At 36.2% G+C, this 19,143-nt stretch overlaps 1 protein-coding gene across 4 annotated transcripts in view; it reads right to left on the minus strand.

The window, feature by feature from the left end:
• Window positions 1-6,746: 6,746 nt before the first annotated feature.
• Window positions 6,747-19,143, minus strand: part of SP4 (Sp4 transcription factor) — an 86,422-nt gene continuing 74,025 nt past the window's right edge. For 3 of the 4 annotated variants that reach the window (XM_032304693.1, XM_032304692.1, XM_032304694.1), the window contains one exon: window positions 6,747-9,009. In XM_032304693.1, the coding sequence (XP_032160584.1) occupies window positions 8,707-9,009 (303 nt within the window). In that variant the 3' untranslated portion in view covers window positions 6,747-8,706. The remainder of the gene's footprint in view (window positions 9,010-19,143) is intronic. The other variant, XM_032304695.1, reaches the window with a different exon arrangement.

The raw sequence follows: 19,143 nt of genomic DNA on the forward strand, positions 1-19,143 counted from the left end.
GCAACTATAATACAAAACCACAATAACTAGTAAATTTACTTTTGACTTCTGACTGTATTTGGAAAGAGACATGATGCTTCAAGAAACATGCACACACACACATTTCATATATACATATCTATATTTGACAAAGAAGCAGCTGATATACAGAGAGCTTCAAAGATGTCAAATAGTTAAGTTAAAGTTGTAAGGGACGCCTGGGTGGCTCAGTTGGTTAAGCGACTGCCTTCGGCTCAGGTCATGATCCCGGAGTCCTGGGATCGAGTCCCACATTGGGCTCTCAGCTCCATGGGGAGTCTGCTTCTCCCTCTGACCTTCTCCCCTCTCATGCTCTCTCTCTCTCTCAAATAAATAAATAAAAAATCTTTAAAAAAAAAAAAAGTTGTAACCATTCACAATACTGAACTGAGCTGGAATATTTTTTCCAGTTAACTTATTGTTTGCCTTTAAATTACTTTTCTCAACAGTGTTTTCCAAACTTGTTAGGGTGACCAAACTCTTGGAAGCCATGATACCCTCTCCATAGCACAATGAATTACTGATGTATTTAATTCTAGCATAAAATTTAATTCTAGCATAAAATTCAAGCTAGAAATGATTTTACCAGAAGATATAACCTTTATTATGGCTCCCACATCTCAAAAATACTACTACTATCAATAAAATATTTATTACATCACATTTCAGAGCAAGATAATAAATAACACAATTTGAGCCAAGCCAACCATCCAGAAATGCATGATTCAAAGACGAATGGGTGACTGAGACAACTGCTTACATTTAATTTCCTCCTCTTCCCTGTAATTTGCTGTTTTTCTGATCTTTGCTTCCAGGGTCTGGTTTCTTGGCTGACTGTGACATGAAACCTGTTCATCTTAACTTAGCCTAACATGATCTAAGCCTTGGCTCCTCTCTGCAGATGCAGACTATTTTAATATACTCCCATCTCTGCAACTGCTGGCCAGCAGGTCCCTAGGATTGTGGCAAGAAGATCTTGAGGTGCTCTAGAAATCTAGCTGAGGTACAGATCCAAGGAATCAGGGTTAGTGCAGAAAAGAGGAATAGCACCCTTTGTGCCTGAACCTGGCATACAAGAGTTACTCAATAAAGTATTGGCTGATGGGAAAAAGCATCTCCAAAAGTCAGCTTGAGAATGGAAGGGGCAAGTCAGAATTAAGAACAGGATCTGAAGTCAAGGTAAGAGAGTAAAAGGACAAGGCAGGGGAAGTGGAGAGCAGGAACTAGCCCGAGGTGCCCTTGAGCCTGGCAGGACACTAAGCCAGTTTGGACAATTTATTTATTTATATCCTATCTTATTCCACGAATAATCTGGACAGCTGGGTGAAAGTAGCTTGGAGCTCATAAATGTAAAGCATCCTATTATTCTTTTTCTGAATAAAGTCCGAAAAGTGGTTGTCTAGTGTAAGAAAACCTTTGGACACAAAATTGCACATTTTCTTTTTGTGGCTGGAATTTGGTAGGCAGCTGAAAACACAGGAGTACTTTTGCCCTTTAAGTTCGGATTCATTTCATCTATTTAATAAATATAGGGAATGATTTCAAATATAGAACATTTTCCAAACATGTCCAAAAAAAAGGTTATTGAATACATGGGCAGCTGTTTCTGTTTTTCATTAATTGGTCTGTTTCTGTTCACTTGTTTGGTTGTCTGCTATTACTTTGGGGGTAGGCAAATTGTAGTTAGAATTAACATTTTAAAGTTAGGAAAAAAAATAGGGGTGTCTAACTGTTATTCGGCTTAGGTCACAGTCTCAGGGTCACGGGATGGAGCCTCACATCAGGCTCTGTGCTCAGCTGGGAGTCTGCGTCTCTCTCTCTCTGCCCCTCCCACCCCCCGGCTCCTTCGATCTCAAATAAATAAATCAATCTTAAAATTACAGGAAAAAAAATGACTTGAAACTTCAATTTTGTTTACACTGAGGAAACATGACTATCCTCTAATTTTGAGATAGAGCATCCCAAACTAGCTCATAAGCAGATAGTTTGAGAAAAATATATGATTGAACCAAATTCTCAATGAGTTTTTTCCGTCTTTCCTTTATGGGATACTGAGAATTAACTTTTCAATGTATTATCATCCATTTCCAAAGCTTTTCAGCATTGGTCCAACTGAGAAATATTCCATGTCCCTTCCCTTCCCTTTTGGATTAATTTATAATTAACGATAACTTCTACTGAACACTATGGTCTTAGGAGCTCGGTAGTTATCTTATTTGATCCTTTAACAGATCTGTGAGGTATTTATCCCCATTGTGCAAAGGAGGAAGAGGGGATGTAGAAAGGTTCATTTGCCCAAGGTGGTGTGGCTAGTAAGCGGCCAAACCAGGAACAAAGCCCACACTCCTCTGGCTCCTAGTTTGTGATCTCTGGGTCACAGAGCTTTGCTAGGACCAGGGAGATCAACTCACTTGATTGTCAACAGGTCTTCACACTCCAGTGTGTAGGACACTGCTGTACTGTTGTGTCTTATCTCCTGCTGCCTTCTGGCTCCTCTGGATATCATGCTTTAGCCACAGTCCAATCTTAGGGCTCATCCCTCCTGCTGGAGTCCTCTTCCTCCAACTTCTCAGATGCTCCTGTGCAAGGCTCGCTTCCTCACTCCATTTTGCTCCGACATGACTTCAGGAAGGCTTTCCTGATCACCCTAATTACAACTGCAGCCTTAGCTCTCCTCACCTTTATTCCTCCTGTCCTCCCTCGCCCTTACCACTCTGGAATATGTATGATCTCTAGGAGGTCAGTGATAGGGCTTCTGGTCTTTCTCGGTCTCTCTCTGCCACTGGCATTAGTGCCTGGCACAAAGTAGGTAATAGGTGTTCGATGAGTGAAGACTCAAAACTCAACCTATTAGCCTTTGCTATTGTTAAGTCCTACAGCAAATTAATGTTCAGAAATAAAAAAGGTAGTTTCATGGAAACTATTGGTACAAATCTTCATATAGCATTAAATATGTATACATTTAAGCCTCACTATAATCTCTTATGGTTTTTCCTAAAGCATCTTTAAAAACAAAAGTTGTATTTTGAAGTTTTAACACTTTTTTTTTCCTCAAAGATTTTATTTATTTGTCAGAGAGTGAGTGAGCATGTATGCAGAGCAGGGGGAGCAGCAGGCAGACAGAGAAGCAGGCTTGCTGCTAAGCAGGGAGCCTGATGCCAGACTCCATCCCAGGACCTTGGGCTCATGACTTGAGCTGAAGGCAGACACGTAACAGACTAAGCCACACAGACATTCCTTAAGTTTTAACTTCTTAATCCAATCCAAATATTATGATATATATCTATATAAATGTATTTTTTATTAAAATATAGGGAACATCGGGGCACCTGGGTGGAGCAGTTGGCTCAGGTCATTCTCTCAGGGTTGTGGGACTAAACCCCAGGTTGGGCTCCATGTTCAGTGTGGAGTCTGCTTAAGTTTTTCTCTCCCTCTCCCTCTGCCCCAACTCTCAAATAAATAATCTCTTAAAATAGATATAGGGAACAAAAAACCCTATGAATTATGTTTACATTGATTGAACAAAAATTTTAAACAATGCCAGCTATACAAAGGGAGTATTGTTAATTGCAGGTAATGCAGCTATTGTTTCCCTGAATAAAATTTTTTACTGTATTTTTTATAGAATATTTCATATATAAGTTAATGTGAAAATTTTGTTGACAGTTACCCAATTTTCCTGGTTGACTTAGCTAGGCAATGTACAATGTACTTAAGGCTTCAGTATCTGCACTTGATTGTGGGCAGCTTTTCTGTTTAAAAAGAACAGATTTTTATGCCTGTATGGTCTAATACATGTACTGTTAATTCAAAACCTTATTGTAAATAGTTGACTATATGTGCATGCATACACAAATTGTTTTTCTGGGCCAGAGTATTACAAGCAGCATATATACATATTTTTTAAATATATGAAAACTTGTGAGTATTATTAAAATTCTGAAATCTAGTAACCTGATTAATTGGAATACTTTTTCTTTCAGGAAAAATTATCCAAGCCTTATCCAAACTATTACCTTAGACAAAAATAGAGGTTTACAAGATCTATCTTCTTTGCTCTCTTCCCCTCTCCTTTTATTTGTACTTGAGATTACTTGTAGGTATCCAGAAATAATTACTTCATTGCCACCTGCTACTAGGAGAACATGGCCGAAGATGTTAGTTAGCAAATCTGAAAAGAATGAAAATACATACCTCTAAAACCCTGCTACACAATTTCAAGTTGGTTGTGTGTATATTAAACAGATATTATTGCTTGGGCAATTAAGACAGTTACCACGATTCATGTATTCAGGAATACACTATTTAGCTCTCAAACTCCTTTGTGTTTCTTGCACACACCTTAAGTCCTGCACGCCTTAAGCATCTGAATTTTTAAATATACTAAGCAAATGATACTATCTTTTCCCTGCCTTGAGGTTATCCTCACCAACAGCACTGTGAATCATACCATATTATAGTACAGTCTTGTTCTTAGCACTGCTTCCACTTTCCCAGCTTATAATACCAATGGTTTCATGTCCACAATCTAGGAAAGTAAAAAGCATTACTTCGTGGTCTTTTCTGCTGTTCAGTCTTGTTCATAGTTATATGGTTGAAGTTCCTAGAAGGCCCAAGAATCAAACCAGTAATATATTAATAATTTAAAAAAAAAACAGTAAAATTTTATCTCTCTCCATTATCACCTCTTTTATGTAGTATTATCCTAGCTTCCAAATGTGAACTTTTCTGGTAATTTGATCATCTTTCATTTTGATACAAATTTTTTGAAAAATTTCTTACTGGTATTGTTTGGAAGAACAGCATACATTTAAGTTGATTCAGTCATTGTTATGAGTACATACTACACTATACGAAGTTGTGACATAAACATACCATTACCTTAGGGCTTTCCTGTACAAGGCAATCTCCCCATACACTATTTAGCTCTCAATTACTAGAAATGTAAAAAAGATTATTTGTGGGGTCTTCTGTGAGTCGGGGTACTTCCCCTGCTGCCTAACATCCCCAGCCCCTCATGTGGCTGTATCATCTAATCTGGCCTGGGCTTGGAAATCTGATAAATGAACTTGTTACAGTAATGTATTCACTATGTTAGCAAGGTTCTTCATGAGATTTGCTGGGCTCTCCCCTGAGGAAAAGACAACAGCTTTTGCTTTCAGATTTTTGTGGCATTTATGTGGTACACTCTGCTTCTTAGTGTTTCTGTGAGCCTAAATAATATTTTAATTATCTTTTCATTTTTAGCTCTTCCTACAATTTCCTAACATTTATTGCTTAAAAATATTTAAGTAAAAAATGTCCCTAAATCAAATTTTAATTTCCATAAATGTCTAGAGCAATGGCTACAAATTAACACGAAATCTGCATTGGTGTTCTTTGGCAGTATGTTCAGAGAAATGGTGACCAGATCTTAATACCAGGAATTATGAAGAGTTGCCAATACGTTTTCTAGTGAGAAGCATTTACTTCCTAGTGTTCATCGTGATAAGAAGATTGATACTTCAAATAATTTATTGCTGCTTTATAGTATACATAATTAAATGAAGAAACATGTTAAACTCAAGGGAATTTTTAATAGTTACTTGCAATTGTTATTGCAGGCAACAACTTGTACATGATTTTATTTCCAAATCCACAAAAAACAAATTTTATACAAATCAGCACTGTAAAAATGTCAATTACAGCCCCAGAGGCTTTGCTGGCAGAATAATTGTCTAAATTCTAGGATATGGGAAACAGGTTTTTTCTGGATTCATCTTTTTCTTTTTCTTTTTTTTCTTTTTTTTTTTTTTTACAAAAAAAATTTACAAGTGAAATGTTACTACAAAACTTTTTATAAGGAATTTTTGTAAAACATTTACATTTTACCATCAACTATTTCTGTTTTAAAATCATTATGTAGATTTAATACCCTATGCTGCACATCAATTTATGTGGGATGACAACTTAGTGACATGCATAAAAAAACACCACAAGGCATTAAAATGAAGACTTAAATACAAATATTGTTGCAATAAAACAGTTATAAAATTGAAAAATAGGACCTAAACATCATGCTTATCTAAGTTTGACAAATTAACTTTTTCTCCTAGATTACACACTTTTATTACTGCTCTCATGAGAGTGTGATAAATAATGACTTAACATCGAGTTCTAATGTAATCAGCAACACATACACAAACCTAACCAAAGAAAGTATACTGTAAGAAAAAACTATTCTAACACTGGAGTTCTACCATGATAAATACATAGCTTTGCACTGATAATTACAATAAAGAAAAGTTTTATAATGGTGGCAAAGGGAATGAACAGTGAAATGCCATTAAATATGACTCTACTGCACATCTGTGCCCTATTACTTATAACAGCTATATCCCACTGAGTCAAATAAAGGACACTGAAATTTACGATTCTTATAAGACAGAAAAGTGGATTCAGAATGGTATGCAGAACAGACTGTCAAAATATTTCTAATTTCAGTGGTGAAATGTGCACCTGCTAACACAAATTAATATATTTTATATGCTATAAAGCTATCCAGATTCAGTTTGTTAAATTTATAATAGGCCTCATTGTTGATTAAAAAATAACTTCCATTTTTGATGAGCATACACAGGTATGCATTAAAACTGGTTCTTGGAATAATGGTGCAGAGAGCTCATACTTGGTATTAACAACAACAGAAAGTGTCACTTTGAGGAAACATGATTCGAACATTAGGAAAGTTTCTTTGCATAAAAAAATTTATAGCACTGATTGTGTAGCATAATGATAGATAAAATATATATTTGATGTTTCAGCTCCTATATAATAAAATTAAAATTAACACTACCAAATGCTCCTCTGTACCAAACAAAACAACAAACTGATTCTGATGTTTTAAAGCCAGATACATCAGTTGTTAAGAGTACATTAAATAAAATATACAAAACAATTTACAAAATCCAACTAAAATTTAAAGACTTTGTTACAAGTCTACAAAAGCTTTAAGAAACTTGAAATTTATAACCACAGTGTAAAAATTTTTTTCCTTTAATCTCAAAGCTTTTTATACAAACTGAAAGCACAAAAGACCTTCAGTTTTATATAACGCTACAAAGGGCTGGCCTAAAGTGTACATAGTGTAAACAGTGATCATTACAGTATTTCTCCTTCATCAAAAATACAAGAAACATCACAATTTTGGAAGAGAATTCGCATGAGTAGTACTTTTCCTGAAATAATAGAGAATGCACAAGAAAACACGTACCTTTATTCAAACGGTCCCCAAACTAATAATGTTAATAAACCAGGCAGTTAAAAATTTTAGTTTTCAAATGGTCAATTCCAATTCCATTATGCTTCCACGTAAATACATTTTTAAAGTCAGAGATATTTTACTAATACTTAAGCTGTTGGTATAATCCAAATTTTTTTCACAAGACTTTTGGCCATCTTTCCTATAAGACCCTTGCATAAACAATACATTTTTTTCCTTTAGTCACTTATTGGAACATTATTCTGATTTTTAAAAAATAACTTGCTTCATAATATCACATTGTTATGTGTTTGTTAGGCTGTCTTTTTAGGGAGAACTCAGTTATCGGCATAACATAAATACATTTCTATGCTATAAATTAGTAACCAGCCTTCTAACACAGTTCTAGAAATAAATGAGGTTGGCTAAATTTTAGTAGAGAGGAAAACGGAAATTGTAATGTAGTTAAAAGATAATTTTCTGCTGGCCTTAAAAAAAGGTGTGATAATTCCTTCTTTGGCTACCAAGTCAAAGCATAAAGAATTCTGCACATTGTCAACATAACTCATATTTACAGAATATGAAACTACAGAATGATTTATACTCTATGCAAATATTTCCAATATAAACATTTAAAATGAATTTTGTGGTTCAACCTAGGGTTAGGAATATAATCAATCCTAACTTCAAAACCTTACATGTTAAGTTGCCTCCTTTTATTTTTCTGAAGCTATTATGAGTTTTGTTTTAACCACCCTCCCCACCCCAGTATTTTCCTAAGGTTTCAATCTAAAATTTAACCTAAAGTTTAGCTCTATGTTCTTCTTGGGTCTCCAAAAGGAGAAAGTAATTGGACTTCACTGATTGTCTGCATACACACTACTATAATGTAGTGGTAATAAAGATCTGAGCTGCATCTCAGATTACTTTTTTGGAACTTACCTAATTCAACTGTTGAAGAATTTCTAACATTTAGAAAAGACGGCCAAAACTATTTTCAGTTAATTTTCCAAAAACAAGCTAAGGAAATAAAGTATTATCCCTATCATCAGTTAGCTATCTGTTTTCTGTGCTATAGGGGAAAAAAAAATACATAAGATTATTACTGACCGAATTTGTAACAAAGTACTTCCAAAGAAAACAAGTCCAATTAAGGTCCAGCCTGCAAACTACTGAGGTCTGTCTTTTTTAAACATGTTAACACATGATGTTAAAAGAGGGGGAAGATTCAGTTTAAGGATTATGTGATCCTATTTCCAAGTAACTACAACTTATAGTATGGAGGAAATACTTTTCTATCTGTTTCCAGTACATCAGTTTGCTTTTTGTATTTTTAAAAATTCAACACTTCACATGTTGACCCAGAATCCTGGAATACTTAAAGATGCCAAGAATGAAAACATGATTTCCTACTCTGTAATCCACTTGACCAGCCCATTTCCAGATTTTCAAAGGTGTGTAAACTTAAGTGCAGCACTAGAGGTCTCTGTTATAAATAACTTTTTAGAATTCTTCCATGTTGGTTGAAACATTGGGAGTTGCTGGATTTGAATCTTGAGAAATGGCTGCAACTGTGACAATTCTTGGGGAGCCAAGCACCTCTGTAACAGATGAGTCCAGTTCTCCCGAGGTAACAATGGCAAGAGCTGTCCCACCACCTTTCTTATTCTGGTGCGTTTTGACATGTTTGGAGAGATGATCACTCCGCATAAACCTTTTGGAACATTCTGGGCATTCAAATCTCTTTTCACCTAAACAACAACAAAAAAATAGTAAATGAAGTCATACACATTTTACTTAAATGAAAAAATTTTAAATAATATCTCTTCAGAGCATATTATACTTTTAACTTTTGACTACTACAAAATACCCTTTTTCTGTTTTTATTTTAAAATGGCATCAAACAAAGGGTGGCACAGTCAGTTAAGCATCCACTCTTGGTTTTGGCTCAGGTTGTGAGATCAAGCACCTGATCTGGTCCTGAGCTCAGCGTAGAGTCTGTTTAAGTTTCTCTCTCCCTCTCCTCACTCTGCTCCCTGTTTGCTCTCTCTCTAATAAATAAGTCTTCAAAAAAATAAACAAGCAGTTTATTATCGAACAAGCAGTGTGGTAAAGGAGAACGAGCATGTGACTGGGAATAAATGACCTGAGTTAAAGTCCTCATTCTGCTAAGGCCTACAAGTAAAAGCTGGAGAAAGTTAAGTAACCACTCAGTTTCCCCATCTATGAAATATGAGGATTTCTTTTCTTTTTTTTTTTTTTTAAAGATTTTATTTATTTATTTGACAGAGAGAGATCACAAGCAGGCAGAGAGGCAGGCAGAGAGAGAGGAGGAAGCAGGCTCCCTGCTGAGCAGAGAGCCCGATGCGGGGCTCGATCCCAGGACCCTGGGATCATGACCTGAGCCGAAGGCAGCGGCTTAACCCACTGAGCCACCCAGGCGCCCCGAAATATGAGGATTTCTAATAGACGATCCCTGGTGTAACAATATATAATGTTCAAGGTTTAAGTCCACTTTTCCTTAAAAACTAAGTCTCCATTTTAATTATAATGCTTAGAGGCATAAACTACGTTAGAACTACTTAAAATAAAATCAGTTAATAATGTAATAGTGTACTGAGTTTCTTGAGAAGGCAAATATTCTACTTCAGATTTAATAGAGTTTTGAGGTCTCACTGAACAAGGCTGTTAGGTTCTTGTATACAAAGTGATCCTTAACTATGCTCTCCTTAAGATGTAAGATAGTTCCACTGGAACTATCTGGAACTATTCTAGAATAAAAACTAAATGTTAACTATAAAGAAAAAAATGCATTTCACTTCTGTGTTTAACAGGTCGAGTGCACAAAAATTTGGTTAAGTGGTATACCATCATGTGCACAACTGATCAACTATGTTCTTTAGTCCTTCCCTCTAAAACTTGTTATTTAAGGGAAAGAAATGTTTTCCAAGTCTGACACTAGAATTCCAAACATAAGAAAATTCAGTTTGGCTGACTTCTTTTCTTTACTTCGCCCTGCTTTTGACTTATCAGCAGAAAATCTGTAGGCTCAACTCTATCCATATCAGATAACCCACCATCTTGTTTGCTTTTATTTAAAAAAAAATTACACTGACAATATTTGATTAAACTTCTCTCTTTCAGTCTTGAAAAATTAAATGGAAGGATAAATACATGGTTTAGGCAAAATTCTCAAAAATGTTTGCATTTTCTGAATGCTGATACTTAGACAAGGGCAAAAAACGATTAAATGTTGGTTTAAGGTTAAGACTGATCTTGAAGTCCTCTGACCTTTCAAGTCTCCCATTTTATTTCCAAAGAAAAATTCACAGCTTACAAATTTTAAAGCTAAAAGAAATCTTAAAGATCTTATTTTACATTTTTCATTTTATAAATGAGTAAGCTGAAGCTTAGAAATCAATTAATCTTCTTGGGAATCATACAACTTATTAATGTCACAGCAGGATTCAAGGCACTATACTTTTGGTTTAGGCTTTTTATGCTAATCATCAAAGTACAATTGGAGATCTCTTTTCTTTTATTACAGCAATAGCCAAGAATAATCAGAAAAAACTCAGATGGCGATGGCTGGAAGACACCAGATCATTTAGTAAGCACTGAATCAACTGGGTGATCAACCTGTACATAGCAGCATAGAAGTAAGTCTTCGTTAGCTGTAATGTTCACGATTTCAATCATTTTGAACAAATACTTCTGCAACATCTACAATGTACCAGTCACTAGTGATACAAAAATGAACAAGTGAGAGTCTGACACTTTAAGAAGATTCTATTGTCTTGAAATAGTCATTTGCAACCATGCAGGGCTACCAGTACCAATTAAAAAATTCAAGTCCATGAGAGACTATGGACTCTAAGAAACAAACTGAGGGTTTTGTGGGAGAGGCTAGGGGGGTGGGTGAGCCTGGTGGTGGGTATTAAAGAGGGCACATACTGCATGGAGCACAAACAACGAATTCTGGAACACACACACACAAAATTAAATTAAATTAAATTAAAAAAAAAATTCAAGTCCCAGCCAATCTAATGACAAACTGTATGGGATATCATTGTGACATGGTTTGTATGTGGACCTTTTAGTCTGCCTACTCTTAAACTATGGGTGTCAGTTAATTTTAAGCAATAAAAGTTGGCTAGAATCTTAAATTAAGTAAATTACATTGCACAATTAAACTAACATTAGGGAAATGACATTTCAGTTTGCTGCCCTTTTCCATATTGAAGTATTGTTTTCTGTAGTGTCAGACAATTTCTAAATTTCTTACTGTTAGCAAACTGGTCAGAATTCTTATGCTAATAGACTACAGTATCTTCCTTGTATAATTATCTTAATTATTTTATAATTATTCTCAGGAGGTTAATAATTCTGTAATTAGTATAACTAATTACTGAAACTTGGTATTAGTTACTTATGATAAGCAGGAATGGCCCCCAAAGATGTTTATGCCCGAATCCTTGGAATTTAAGAATATGTTTTATTACATGGCAAAAGCGATGTAATGAAGATTACAGATGTTAACACAGAGAGATTACTCTGATTTATCTGAGTGGGCCCAATCTAATCACAGGAGCTCCAAACAGCTGGGTTTTCTTCAGCTGTAGTCAATCAGAGTTGCAGCAGGAAAAATCAGAGAGATTAGAATCAGAAGGGACTTTATCTGCTATTGCTGGGAAGGTGTCCCATGGAGAATATGACAAAAAATACGGACAGTTTCCAGGAACAAACAGTAGCCCCCAGAAGAAAGCCAGAACAGAAATAGGGACCTGTGTCCTACAACAGCAAAAACAATTTGGTTGACAGAGTCGATGAGTTTGGAAGCAGATTCTCCCCTAAAGCCTTTGATAAGGAATAGCCAGTTGACACCTTGATTTTGACTTTGTGAGATGCTAAGTGGAGGACCCAGGGCTAGCCTACTCAGACTTTTGACTTAAAGAAACTGTGATCTAATAAATGTGTGCTCTTTTAGGCTGTTAAATCTGAGATAGTTCGTTTTGGCAGCAATAGAAAACTAAATGTTATATAAGCTATAATCCTGAAAAAATTAAGGCCTAATAAGATAGTAAGTGATAACTGATTTCATTACATGATCCAAAATCTATGAAGTATCTTCATTACAAGTATCCAAAGCAAAATATCAAATTTTACTTCTATTAGAAAATACCCAGAACATAACCCAAACTCTGGTTTAACAAAATGAGTATAGAAAAAAGAACTGCTTGGGGTGCCTGGGTAGCACAGTCGGTTAAACATCTGACTCTTGGTTTCAGCTCAAGTCATGATCTCAGGGTTGTGGGACTGAGTCCCAAGTCAGGCTCCATGCTCAGCATGGAGTCCGCTTGAGATTCTCTCTCCCTCTCCCTCCACCCTTCCCACTCATGCGCACGCTCTCTCTCTCTCTCTTAAATAATAAACAAACAAACAAACAAATAAATCTATCTTTTAAAAAAAGAATTGCTACTTTGACCTAGGTTATTAAGAGAATGCCTTGTTATATTACATGACTGTTAAAATATAGTGGTCTTTTAAAAGGACCTAAGTAGAAGATTCATATTTAGAAATCATATTCAATTATTTCCTAGAGTAAGAGTAATTTCTCTCAGAAAAAGCTGCTGAGATTTTCAATGGAACCTTAGATCTGAATAAATGCAATAAATCAGATCTTTTAAGCTTTATTTTTTTTGAAGTACCATCAAGAGCCAACTATCTTGCTGTCACAATCTGTTTTCAAAATGTTGCCCTCAAATCAAGCTAATAAAATGCATAGAACATACTTTATGAATTAATGTTATTTCTGTCATGATAACATATTTATAAATCAAAACTCACAAATTAAAATTGATTTCAGGAGCAGACTAAGTGACTATGTTAGTTTCCCTGGGCTTTTGTATGAAAGTAACACAAACTGGGTGGCTTCGAACAATAGATATTTATTCTCTCACAGTTCTAGATGCTAGATGTCCGAAAGGAAGGTGTCAGTAGGACGATGCTCCCTTCAAAGACTCTATATAGAAGAGTCTTTCCATGCCTTGTCCTAGTTTTGGTGACTTTTGGCAATCCTTGGCATTCAGTGGCTTGCAGCTGGATCTCCCCAATCTCTGCCTGTGTCTTCAAATGGCCTTTCACCCTATGTTTCTGTGTATTCTTCCCTTCTCACAAAGATACCAGTCATTGGATTTAGAACCCAGTAGGTCCTAAATCTTAAGTGGGTTCTAAATCTTAAGCAGTAGGCATGGTATGACATCATCTTTAATTTAATCTGCAAAAAACCTATTTCCAAATAAAGTCTTATTCACCAGTGATTAGCATTTGAACATCTCTAAGAGAGACAATTTAACTCACTACAGGGATACTGTTAAATGTCTAGCATTTGATATAGCTAAGTAAAAAACATACCCCTTGGCTTATGAATAACTTTTACCATATATCCATGTGTAGCATATACAGCAGACCTTGGAACAACAAGGTGTTGGAAGCATGAACCCTCGTATCTGCACAGTTGAAAATTTGTGTGTAACTTTTCACTGCCCCCAAACTTAGCTACTAATAGCCTATTGTTGAGTGGAATCCTTACCAACAGCACAGTCAACTAACAAATATTTGTGTTATATATATTATATATAGTATTCTGACAATAAAGTAAATTAGAGAAAAGAAAACATAACTAAGAAAAAAGGGAAGAGAAAATCCATTTGCAGAACTTTAAGTATTAAAAAAAAAAATCCATGTATTAATGGACCTGCACAGTTCAAACCTGTACCGTTCAAGGGTCAACTATTTACAAATTTTTAGTAACAATAACAACTTTCATAACCCACATTAAAGGAGTAATTTTTTGATTTGTTCTGAGAAGTCTAGTTATTCAAACTGGGAGACTTACTGGGTGCCTCAAACCCTCTCCTCCAACATTTTCAACTTATTAGTCCATCTTGGACACCTGTTTTAACATACACAGCTTAGAATATCTAAATGAATCTTTTCATGAGTACCCTCAATTCTATCTTTACCTGTGGATAAAAGTAAATTAAAAGGGGGAGCAATGATAATTTCCAAGAAGTCACATGGCTTAAATTTTCTTGAAGTGGAAGAACTGGGAGTAAAGGGAGGCTTAGTGGGAAGGGCAATGGAATTAAGAGTTGAATATTTTTAAGTAATCTCCACCCAAAACAAGGCTCAAACTTAGAACCCCAAGATCAAGAGTCACATATTCCACCAACAGAGCTAGCCAGGTGTCCCAACAAGATAAAACGCTTCAAAATATAGGGATAGAGGGAACATTCCTGAATTTCATCAAATCTATCTATGAAAGACCCACAGCAAATATCATCCTCAATGGGGAAAAGCTTGCGTCCTTCCCACTGAGATCAGGAACACAATAAGGATGCCCACTTTCACCAGTCTTGTTCAACATAGTATTAGAAGTCCTAGCAACAGCAATCAGAAAACAAAGGGAAATAAAAGGTATCCAAATTGGTAATGAAGAAGTCAAATTCTCTCTCTTTGCAGATGACATGATTCTTTATATGGAAAACACAAAAGACTCCACCCCAAACTACTAGAATTCATACAGCAATTCAGCAACGTGGCAGGATACAAAGTCAATACAGAAATCAGTGGCTTTCTTATACACTAACAATGAAAATACATAAAGGGAAATTAGAGAATCGATTCCATTTACTATAGCACCAAGAACCATTAAGATAGCTGGGAATAAACCTAACCAAAGAGGTAAAGGATCTGTACTCGAGGAACTACAGAACACTCATGAAAGAAATGGAAGAAGACACAAAAAGATGGAAGACCATTCCATGCTCTTGGATCAGAAGAATAAACATTGTTAAAATGTCTATACTGCCTAGAGCAATCTATACTTTTAATGCTATTCCGATCAAAATTCCACCGGTATTCTTCAAAGAGCTGGAGCAAATAATCCTAAAATTTGTATGGAATCAGAAGAGACCCCGAATCGTTAAGGAAATGTTAAAAAACAAAAATAAAACTGGCAGCATCATGTTACCTGATTTCAAGCTTTACTACAAATCTGTGATCACCAAGACAGCATGGTACTGGCATAAAAACAGACACATAGACCAGTGGAACAGAGTAGAGAGCCCAGATATGGACCCTCAACTCTATGGTCAATTAATCTTCGACAAAACAGGAAAAAATATACAGTGGAAAAAAGACAGTCTCTTCAATAAATGGTGCTGGGAAAACTGGGCAGCTGTATGTAGAAGAATGAAACTCCACCATTCTCTTACACCATACACAAAGATAAACTCAAAATGGATAAAAGACCTCAGTGTGAGACAGGAATCCATCAGAATCCTAGAGGAGAACATAGGCAGTAATTTCTTCGATATCAGCCACAGCAACTTCTTTCAAGATAGATCTCCAAAGGCAAAGGAAACAAAGGCGAAGATGAACTTTTGGGACTTCATCAAAATCAAAAGCTTCTGCACAGCAAAGGAAACAGTCAAGAAAACAAAGAGGCAACCCATGGAATGGGAGAAGATATTTGCAAATGACAGTACAGACAAAAGGTTGATATCCAGGATCTATAATGAACTCCTCAAACTCAACACATACAAAACAGGCAATCATATCAAAAAATGGGCAGAAGATATGGACAGACACTTCTCCAATAAAGACATACAAATGGCTATCAGACACATGAAAAAATGTTCATCATCACTAGCCATCAGGGAGATTAAAATTAAAACTACATTGAGATATCACCTTACACCAGTTAGAATGGCCAAAATTAGCAAGACAGGAAACAACATGTGTTGGAGAGGATGTGGAGAAAGGGGAACCCTCTTACACTGTTGGTGGGAATGCAAGTTGGTGCAGCCTCTTTGGAGAACAGTGTGGAGATTCCTCAAGAAATTAAAAATAGAACTTCCCTATGACCCTGCAATTGCACTCCTGGGTATTTACCCCAAAGATACAGATGTAGTGAAAAGAAGGGCCATATGTACCCCAATGTTTATAGCAGCAATGGCCACGGTCGCCAAACTGTGGAAAGAACCAAGATGCCCTTCAACGGATGAATGGATAAGGAAGATGTGGTCCATATACACTATGGAGTATTATGCCTCCATCAGAAAGGACGAATACCCAACTTTTGTAGCAACATGGACGGGACTGGAAGAGATTATGCTGAGTGAAATAAGTCAAGCAGAGAGAGTTAATTATGATATGGTTTCACTTATTTGTGGAGCATAACAAAAAGCATGGAGGACATGGGGAGTTAGAGAGAAGGGGGTTGGGGTAAATTGGAAGGGGAGGTGAATCATGAGAGACTATGGACTCTGAAAAACAATCTGAGGGGTTTGAAGTGGCGGGGGGGTGGGAGGTTGGGGTACCAGGTGGTGGGTATTATAGAGGGCACGGATTGCATGGAGCACTGGGTGTGGTGAAAAAATAATGATACTGTTATGCTGAAAATAAATAAATTTTTAAAAAATTAAAAAAAAAAAGAAAAAAAAGAAGGAAAAAAAAAGATTTAGATAATTATTAAAATAATGAGGAATTTGACCAAAAAAATAGGAAAATACAATGCTATTCTGATTGACGGGCTGGATTAGAGAGTATGACTTTACAGGGACATCAATTTGCACAATGACTAATTTTTCATTTCCTTCCTTCACTATCTAGTTGAATATAGAAATCATTTCATCAATTTTATCACGAAGCCTTTTTAAAAAGCAATCTCACGGGGCACCTGGGTGGCTCAGTGGGTTAAAGCCTCTGCCTTCAGCTCAGGTCATGGTCCTAGGGTCCTGGGATCGAGCCCCACATCGGGCTCTCTGCTCAGCAGAGAGCCTGCTTCTCCTCTTTCTCTGCCTGCCTCACTGCCTACTTGTGATCTCTGTCTGTCAAATAAATAAATAAATAAATAATCTTAAAAAAAAAAAAAAAAAAAGCAATCCCACCTACTCTAATAGTTTTAACTATGATCTATAAATGGATAATGGCATCAAGATCCAGATTCCTAAATTCAACTGCAAATTCCACACTCCTTAGGTGTGCCATACACATCATTCAACATGTTACAAACAAAATTCATCACTGTTTATTAAAGGAAAATGGCTGAATCTTGATTAGAACAGCAAATTTTATGCTATTTTAACTTTCCTAATTCCATTTTAAATTCTCCAGAAGGCTAGCAGCTACCAAACATAACAGAATGGAGTTAGAATGCTTTCAAAACCTCATGTCCAAGGAATTATCATTATGTGATCTGTCTTGTGGTTCTTCAGAAGACCTCACTTAAAAGACTATTTTACTGAATCTGACTTGGAGGCAGCCCAATGTGAAAGTCTTTTTCCAGGGACAGAAAGGAATATGTGTTTGTCTAAGACAACTGTAGTAAGTGTTTAACTTCATGGATGCCCAGGGCAATGGATAATATTTGGGACAAAAAAATAAAAAGACTAAACAAAAAGCTTAAAAGGAAAAACTGGGAGATAAAATATCCATAGTGGCTTTACAAAGTTCTGGCATACTCCCTGGAATCTAGATGCCCACATATATGCTTTAAAGCTATGAACATGCCCAGGAAAGATTTGAGAAGCCTCAAACTCTCGTGTGTGTTTAACGGTTGAGAGTGTGCATAGGCAGGAAGTGAAGGCTAAGGCAGAGTTGACAATTGTCCAAGTGCTGCCAGGCATTCCAACATACACACAAAACCTCTCAGCAAGAGGGAGAGATTTACTGATCCAAGATATTTAAGACCATCTGCAGAATATTTAAGAATATTTGCAGACATGGGCGCCTGGGTGGCTCAGTGGGTTAAGCCGCTGCCTTCGGCTTGGGTCATGATCTCAGGGTCCTGGGATCGAGTCCCGCATCGGGCTCTCTGCTCAGCGGGGAGCCTGCTTCCTCCTCTCTCTCTCTCTGCCTTCCTCTCTGCCTACTTGTGATCTCTCTCTCTCTCTGTCAAATAAATAAATTAATTTAAAAAAAAAAAAAAGAATATTTGCAGACAGGATAGCTGAATACATCCCAAACTGATGAAAAACAATGTACACATCTAAGAAGCTCAATAAACGCCAAGTAGGTTAAATGCAATGAGATTAACACTGAGACATATAAACTGCTTAAAGTCAAAACCAAAGAGAATCTACAAACAGCAAGAGAAGCGATACATCACCTATGAGGGACTGTCAGAGAATAGCACCTGATTTTTTACTGGAGCTCATAGAGGCCAGAAGCAGTGGGATGATACAAGATGAAAGGAAAATCTTGTCAACCAAGAATTCTACATACAGCAAAACTATCTTTCAAAAATGAATAGGGGTACCTCAGTGGTTCAGTCAGTTCTGTGTTTAACTCTTGATTTGGCTCAGGTTGTGATCTCAGAGTCATGGGATTGAGCCTTTATTGGGCTTCTCACTTGGCAGGGAGTCTGCTGGAGATTCTCTCTTTCCTTCTGCCCCTACACCCAATGCCTGCTCGCGCGCTCTCTCTCTCTCTCATAAATAAATAAATAAATAAATAATCTTTTAAAAAGATGAGAAATTCAGACATTCCCAGATTAATAAAAATGGAAAGAATTTACTGCTAGCAGATTTGTACCTAGATTAAGATGTGAACTGTAATCCCCAAAGCAGGCAACTAGTAAGAAAATATTATATTATTATTATAGAAAAACAAGGGGATTAAAATAACACACAAGGAATATTTAACACCAAATGCTAGTAACAGAGAAATACCCGAATAAAAAGAAAACACCTAGAAAACAAATATGAAAATAGTGTAAGTCCTCATCAGTAACTGCATTAAATGTGAATGTATTGAATGTTCCAATTAAAAAGCAGAGGCTACTAGAATGAATTATAGAAAAATATGATCCAATTATA

This window comes from Mustela erminea, chromosome 11 (genome assembly GCF_009829155.1).
Source record: "Mustela erminea isolate mMusErm1 chromosome 11, mMusErm1.Pri, whole genome shotgun sequence".
In the NCBI taxonomy this organism is placed as follows: domain Eukaryota; kingdom Metazoa; phylum Chordata; class Mammalia; order Carnivora; family Mustelidae; genus Mustela; species Mustela erminea.